General features: G+C 32.3%; 2 protein-coding genes across 2 annotated transcripts; one reads left to right on the top strand and one right to left on the bottom strand.

Moving 5' to 3' along the window:
• The first annotated feature begins 181 nt into the window (after positions 1-181).
• Pdk (pyruvate dehydrogenase kinase) lies at positions 182-4497 on the top strand. The gene is made up of 4 exons (XM_015931277.3): positions 182-702; positions 2749-3309; positions 3388-3566; positions 3634-4497. Exons 1-4 carry the CDS (start codon positions 600-602, stop codon positions 4039-4041), a joined length of 1251 nt encoding a protein of 416 aa, XP_015786763.1. The 5' UTR covers positions 182-599; the 3' UTR covers positions 4042-4497.
• A 665-nt stretch (positions 4498-5162) lies between these two features.
• Positions 5163-7813, bottom strand: LOC107364002 (epoxide hydrolase 1). The gene is made up of 4 exons (XM_015931276.2): positions 7493-7813; positions 6679-7276; positions 5779-6225; positions 5163-5701 (listed from the first exon to the last, which is right to left on the bottom strand). The coding sequence occupies exons 1-4, from the start codon at positions 7626-7628 to the stop codon at positions 5467-5469; spliced, it is 1416 nt and encodes a 471-aa protein (XP_015786762.2). The 5' UTR covers positions 7629-7813; the 3' UTR covers positions 5163-5466.
• Between the last annotated feature and the right edge of the window lie 420 nt (positions 7814-8233).

The following is an 8233-nucleotide window of genomic DNA, read 5'->3' as shown; positions in this document are numbered from 1 at the left end:
TTAGGTCTGAATAAAAAATTTTAGTCATATGAACGCTCAGAATTCATAAGACCTCACGCATAACAGTGTGTATAGTTATGATCACGTAGATTCAAGCAAATGTAATCAATAATACCTTACAGTGGGTTGGGCTTACTGCCGGAATCTGTTTTCTTTTTTCCTGTTTATTTTCAGTTTGAGTTTGCTTGATAAACCCAGTGTTGTGTTTTATACAGTTTCCTTTGATTACATCTATTGTAATATCAACCGGTAAACCAATCTTAAATATTTCGGTGAATTATCATCATGATTAGTGTAATTTAATGATTAAAACTCGTAATTAAATGATTTGAATTAATAAGTTGATGTAATCTATCCATTTAATCTACTGTAATCTTCAGCCATCAACACTGACAACAAGCCTTCTTAATATTAAATCCAAACACTGTGTTAACATCTCTTGCTGGTTATCTTTTTGTCTTTATTTACCATTATGATCAGTTAATAATTAATTTGTGCATTAATTTTAGCTTAATTGTTACCCTTTATTTATAAATTGACCAATATCATCAATATTCATAACTAATTTTCACCAACAACAAACCATCAATCCAACCAAAATGAGGATCTCATTGGCTATGTATAAAGATATTGTAAAATCTCTTGATTACTATTCAAAATTTAACCCCTCACCACTTTCAATTAAACAGCTGCTCGACTTTGGTAAGTAACTTTAATTAACCATTTCCCAAACAATCAGTGATATAGTGTCAAATAATCAAGTTGTAACCTTAAATTGTTCCCAAAACCAGTTAAAATAGATGTATTACTTTTGCCAGGTCAATGTTTCCCTCCTTACTCTTCATGCTATGCTTGGGCCTCTCTACCCCATTACCAGTTTTTTAGACTCTTTTGACTCATCTACTGTTACTCTAAAATCTGTCATCCACATTTCTTGGGTTACGGTGAACTTTGAAGTGAACTTCTGAGGTTTACTCAAACCAACTATTGCCATAAACTATTAGTATTAACAAGATCAACAAATCAAAAGCTGTTTCAATGTCGAAAATAATTAAGGCTGGTAATTTTGTTGCCTTGAAGTGAACCGTTGCTTTTACCATTTCTTTTCCCATTGTGGCAACTTGCTAGAGGTTTATCCCTTCGTTTACCAGTTACTTAGGCTCTACATTAACTTGTTTTTTATTCGTTAGCCATCACCATTATCATCATCACCATCAAAACATTGCCAAGGTTGATACGCGATAGCATTTATTTATTATATTTATATTTATAATAATAACAATTTTCAACTCTTTCACAATTGGTTTCATATTTGCTGAAAAATATGTTTTATATTGACAGTTGATTTTGATATATTTTACGAATTACAGTAACAGTTAATTTAAACTATTAGGTACCTTGGGTAACCCGATTTTCCGTATTTGTCTGCTATCAATATCCAAAGCTGATCAAGAAAATCTGGTAGTTGATAGAAATTTCTGGTTTTTATTTAATATTTACTATTGTTAGTGTTATTAGCATCATTAATTGATATTAACTTGTAATCAAAGTTCAAGAAAACAAACATATTAGATATAAATCTCTTGATTTCAGTTCAGATATCACAGTCCTAATCATATCTTGTTAAATTGACTCAATAAGCCAAGTCTAAAGTACATTGGATTTTGTATCAAAATAGACCCATTAAATAATTTAATGGTAGTCTTATTACCTTAAACAATCGATTCTCCGATCTAATTATTAAGTCAACAATTTTTGGCTGTAAAAATAGTGAAGTAAACTGCTGTTGGTACATTATTTAACCAGGATTTGTACCTCGTAAAAGGTTTAACCTAAAAACCAGAATTAGAAAATTCTATAAACTCAGTTTCTAATCCTTGGGTTGCGTTACTAACGTCAACAAGCTTTTTAAGCATGATTCAAATTCACTGCATTATTTTTTTCCCAACATCAATATGTAATTTAACAATGTTCAATAATTTATCCTTTTATTGATCTGAAGCCACTCGTGATTCTGACAAATGATCATTGATCATTACACAATTTGGGTACAATTGAATGTGTCAACAAGAGGTCATCATAGGAAGTCAATTAAATGAGAAACATTTTACTTTGATTGTAAACAATTGCGTTGACAGCCTTTTCCGGCCTTCAAGCCTGTTAGCTTTTAAGTGTCTCAATTCATTACTCGAAAAGTAATGTTCCTCCCATGATGGTAATGGTGATGATTAAAATAAACTTGTAACTCTTTGAGACTTGTTAATCTTGCATAATCTTCATCTATCTCCTTCCATGTCTCATGTTAACCTCTGAGCTGGTATTTTCCGTGATAGCATCATAACTACGTCATAGATTTTTATTTCAGTATCTAAATCAGATGAGACAATTTTAGTCTCATCCAAAATTTCAACAACAAGAGCATGTAAATAAAATATTCAGTGTTTTTTAGGATTGCCTCTTAAATGATCACAATTTGTTCAGGCAAATGAATTAAATCTAATAGCAATTTTCAATCTAAACAGTTGTTATCAAATTATAGATATCAGCTGCTTGACTTCTCGATAGATTTGTATTTAGGAATTTTCTGTATTGAATAATAAATTCAATAATCTCTTCTATGACATCTCTCGTCTCAATAACGCAGTTGACTTTTTGTTTATGATTAACAATATCACTGATTAACTTATTTTTGAAAATGAAATATGAACTAATAAGCGTTTTGTATTTTCAATATCATTTCAATTGCAGGCCGTCGAAAATGTGAGAAGCGATCATTCGTGTTTCTCCGAAAGGAGTTACCTGTTCGTCTGGCCAACATTATGCAAGAGATTAACTTATTGCCGGACAATTTGCTGCGAATGCCATCGGTTACTTTGGTTCGCAGTTGGTATGAACGAAGTTTCTCTGAAATCCTTGACTTTGAATCAGCCACAGAATCAGACGCCAAAATACTAGAGACTTTCTGTGAAACCTTGATACGAATTCGTAACCGTCACAATACTGTTGTCCAAACAATGGCTCAAGGAGTTTTGGAAATGAAGGAAACCCATTCAGTTGACCAGAAAACGGAATCTTGTGTGCAATATTTTCTCCATCGTTTCTACATGTGTCGAATATCGATTCGTATGTTGATCAATCAGCATACAACCCTGTTTGGTGCCGATAAACCAGGTCATCCACGACATATTGGCTGTGTCGATCCAAACTGTGATGTTCACTCGGTCGTTCTCGATGCTTATGAGAATGCCAAGTTTCTTTGTGATCAATATTATTTAACATCACCTGGTCTAATTGTTGAACAAGTCAACTGTAAGTGTTTACTTTTCAATTCAATCAATTTATCAATTTTGAAATTAATTTTTTCTCTCCTTTTCTTATTCTTCACAGCTGAAGGACCGGACTCACCAATATCCATTGTATATGTACCTTCACATTTGTACACCATTTTATTTGAACTATTTAAAAACGCGATGAGAGCTGTTGTTGAGCATTACACACCCGATGCTGATGTACTTCCTCCAATCCATGTAACACTCTGTAAAGGAAAAGAAGATCTATCGATTAAGGTATCAAAACGATTAATCAATCTTAATTAGACATTTATATTAATCTAAATTTTATGTTTTGCATTAGATGAGTGACCGTGGTGGTGGAATACCCAGATCTTTGAGTGACTGTCTATTTAATTACATGTATTCAACTGCACCTCGTCCATCAGTCTCTGGTTTTGGCTCTGCTCCATTAGCTGGGTTTGGTTATGGATTACCTTTATCGCGGCTTTATGCTCGTTATTTACATGGAGACCTTTTGGTTAATTCATTTGAAGGCTACGGAACGGATGCAATAACCTACCTCAAAGTCCTTTCCAGCGAAGCAAACGAATTACTTCCCATATTCAATAAAACCTCAACGAAACATTATCTATCGGCAATTGGTAATCATGACTGGAGCTCTGGATTTTCATCCAACTCTCACAACAATAATCATCACAATCACTCAAATGATCTATCGAAAAACTCAATCGGTGTGAGGAACCGTTGAGATTAGTATGGATTAAGAAAGTTTTAAGAAAAGCTTAATTAGCTTTACAATAAGTTTAAATATGTATCTTTCCTTTTTTTTCCTGTTATTACCATTCTTTACATTAATTAATGTATCTATTGGTTTGTATCTGGTTATTGCTATAATTGTTGTAAATGCTTATCCTCACAAGTAAAAGGGTGCATCTGCAACACCATGTTGATTGTTACTGATTGAAACAAAGAGTAAAACGAAAAAATAAATTAAAAATGTCTCTTAATACCGTCGTTTTCAGACCATTGACCGATTTCAAATGGCCTATTGATTTAGGTAACGATAGATGTCTAGTGGTTTACTTTGTTTCAACCTTCATTTATTATAAATTTACTTACCAAATATTTATTACGATACATTAATTACTAGCATACATTGATGTAACAATACATTTTGTAATTAAATCTTAGTCATTTATTAATACCTTTCAAGTGCAAAATTTAATTCTGTTGATGTCCAAGCTGTCTTAATATGTACATAATATCTTAAAGCACTTTTCAACAATCAAACTAAATTGTTGATTAAAACGCTCAACAACAAGCATTGGAAAAATATCACCAACGAAAAGCTCCAAGTTCATTTAAACACTTATCAAAATATGAAATTTCAATCATTACCATGACTCCTAACAACCCAATTTATTTTGAATCAGAGTCATGGTTTAAGGCAAAACAGCTTCTCAAATCGGCCTTGTTAATTTGAGCAATTTGTAAACAATTTTCCTGTTTCCAATAGATGATTCATTTTGATTGCTTCAACAATTATCTTCATCTATATCCCAATTGTTGGATTTGAATCCTTGACATCAAGTCTAAGTTGATCGAGGTCAAATTAAGCTCAAAAACTTGTGAGTCCAACAAGTAATTAGATAGTAGATTGAAAAATAAACACTATATTGTCATTAAAATTTAAAAATTGTATCAGTTATTAAAACCATTGTGACCAGTTTTTTGGCAAACCCATCTTCTTTATCTGAGTTGTAGCACAAATTGTAGCCCATAATGATCATAAATTTATTGGCGTTTAATTCATTGATATGGACTGAGTTTGCTAGAGCATTTTATTTTAATAAAGAGTTTTTTACGCTATTGACATTCAAAGTTTTTGTCTTTATTCGTCAATCTTTTTCTTCTAACATCCAAAATTCCCATAACGACGTACAAAAAAATATTTACTAGAAAATATCAATTAACAATCAATTAAGTTGCACTAAATTTGAGTATAACACAATCATCTATATCGTGAGTCCTTAACGTCTACAAGATAACGTATAATTTCAAAAAATATCACAAAGTCAGTGAATGGTAAGCGGAGTGTGGAATGATTCTTGGTGTTTGAACTTAAATTAGTGCAACAGATCAGTGAAAAATCTCCTAAATAAATATGTTTCTTTTATTTCTCTTCTTTATCTTCTTTATTCGCGGCTTCAATGCACCTAGCAACGAATTTTTTGATATCATTGGCAGTAATCTCTGGTTCTTCAAATGCAGCAAAATGACCTCCTTTCGAGAATGTTTCATAATGTATTAAATTTTCAAAAGCAGTCTTAGCAACAAACTTGGGAAACCTGTAGATTTCGTGCTCAAACATAGCAACACCAACAGGAACCTCTTTTTTAACCGGCAACCTAAAGAAAGAAATGAAATAATTTAGTTAAAGTTTGATAAAAATTCAGAGACAAAGATGAAGATTAGATGAATATACCTCAAAATAGCATTTTCAGGGCCAAAAAGCTTAGGCAGAGTTTCTCTGTAAAATCTTTGGCTAGTAACGATTGACTCAGTTGACCAATAAATCATTATATTGGTCAAGAGCTCATCAATTGTGAATTTTTCAAATAAGCCACCTTCAGGTTTATCAATATAATTTGGATTAACCCAAGTCGAGAATTTTTCCAAGATATAGGAAGCTAATCCAGCAGGACTATCGTTCAATCCAGCCCCAACCGTATCTGGTTTGGTTGCATGTAAATGCATGTAACCAGTTTCTTGGATAATAAAAATGAGTTTATCCATAAGTGGAGTTAACATTTTTGATTCAACGGCAGGATTTTCATAAATGAAATTTGGAAAAACGTAACCAATCAAAGTTTTGATGAAAATGCAAGGTGAAGTTGGGATTCCTAGTAAAGTGGTATGGTAACCTAAAATACTAAAGAGAAGAAAAGACATAAATATTATTAGCATTGAATTATTATCGAATGATACGACTAAATAAAAAACACAATAAATGAAAACAAGCGTTAAAATCAATGCCATAGCAATTAATTCATTTCCACAGCTATGAAAGATGCAATCACTGTCCTATGCTAATGATTAAACAAATATAATTTAATTTGATGACGAGTTTAAGATCATCTCAAGATGTAAGGAAAGGTATAACTGACAAGGCTATCAAGTTTAACTGAGAAGTTAAGAGCTTAAACGATAAGAAATACTCTTTCATGATTGTAGCAACTAACTTTACAATGGAAATTCAATAGACTTTCATTGGAATGATAAGGAAATAAACAACATCTAAGAAACCAGACGCAGACAACAACCGCAGACAGACCAAGTATTACAGCAAGCTCAAACAAAAATAAATTGATGGAAGAGAAATTACTTTTCAGGAAAGTATTTTGCAGCTAAATCACCAATAATTGCACCCCAATCACCTCCATGGTAATAGAATTTTTCATGACCCAAGCGTTTCATCAATTTAACAAAAATTCTTGCCGTATGACCGACGTTAAGTCCTTGTTTATGACCACCTTCGGAAAAGCCAAACCCAGGTATTGACGGTATAACAAGTTCAAAAACAATTCCATTCTTGGGTGTTGTTAAAAGTGGAATAATTTTATAAAATTCAACAAAACTTCCAGGCCATCCATGGACAAGCATTAGAGGTAGCACTTTGTTAGATCCTGGGTTTGAAGGTTTGATGTGTAAGAAGTGAATCTTGATTCCTTCAATTTGTGTGGTGAAATGGTCATATTTGTTGAGCCTTTTTTCCTCAGCCCTCCAATCATACTTGTTCATCCAATAGTCGATGACTTTTTTCAATGTTTCACTGTTAGTACCATATGCAAAATTAGTTCCGGCAATTGAATCAACAACTCGAGTCCTATTTAATCTAGCTTTCAGGTCAATCAGGACGGATTCATCGATATTAACAGTGAACTTTTCAATTTTCTTGTCATCTTCTGGAAATTTAGCTCCATCTATGGAAATAAGAAAATAGAAAAGACAACAAAATATGAGAAGCTAGGACAATAAACAAAACGTTAAAAGATAAGCAAAATTAGTTAGCAACGTGGGTCTATTGATTTTCAAAAAACAGCATGTATCAATCTGATGAGCCAGTAACATGAGTTGTAACAGATGAAGTTTACCAGAAGAGAACAGAGAATAACTTATTAATTTCAAAAGTAACATACCTTTAATATTTTGAACGCCAAAATAATTATCATCTCGATAATGTTTTGGCAATTCTGTTTTCCTCCAGTAAAGTGAAATATAAACAGAAATAGAAGCAATCACAATTGCAATCAGAAGACTTGATTTGGTTCCCATATTTAACAAAGGACACGTTTAACTGACACCAAGGAAGACCTGTAAGTGTAAAACAGTGAAGCTTTGGCTGATCAAACTAGTGACATCAACTGGGAGATGAACAAGAATAAATGACGATAATTTGCTCACAAATACTTCTGGTTACAAATTGTAAATCTAAACTTGCTAGATGAATACAATGACTAGACGCCGATTAATAATAAAAATTGGAGTCTTTTCCTTGCTCACTCTCTCTATAAACCTCTAACTCTCACTAGTTGGCAATTTATTGCAAAGATGCTTCAAGTAATAATTTCAAAACCTGTCTTTACCGGGAAAAATGATATCTTAAGAAAATAATATTCAAGGTTTCGTCAGTTTAGACGCTTTAATTATCAAACAAAATTTGGACTCTTAAAGACACATAAAATCCAGAAAGTGACAAAGAGCAGTTAATAGAAGGCATGTTACAGTTGGTTTACTGATCCATTTCACTCAAATTACTTAAAATTAAGACTTTCTGAATAAAAAAGTCAAGTGATAATTTTGAAGTCAAAGTGCGCAACTTTCAGGTATTGTTACCGCACTTTACAATAATATTTTCACGATTATCTATGAAAATAATA

Source organism: Tetranychus urticae, chromosome 3 (genome assembly GCF_039701765.1).
Source record: "Tetranychus urticae isolate SD_2017Ah chromosome 3, NJAU_TeUrti_SD_1.0, whole genome shotgun sequence".
In the NCBI taxonomy this organism is placed as follows: Eukaryota; Metazoa; Arthropoda; class Arachnida; order Trombidiformes; family Tetranychidae; genus Tetranychus; species Tetranychus urticae.
This window is presented reverse-complemented; position numbering and strand designations above follow the sequence as displayed.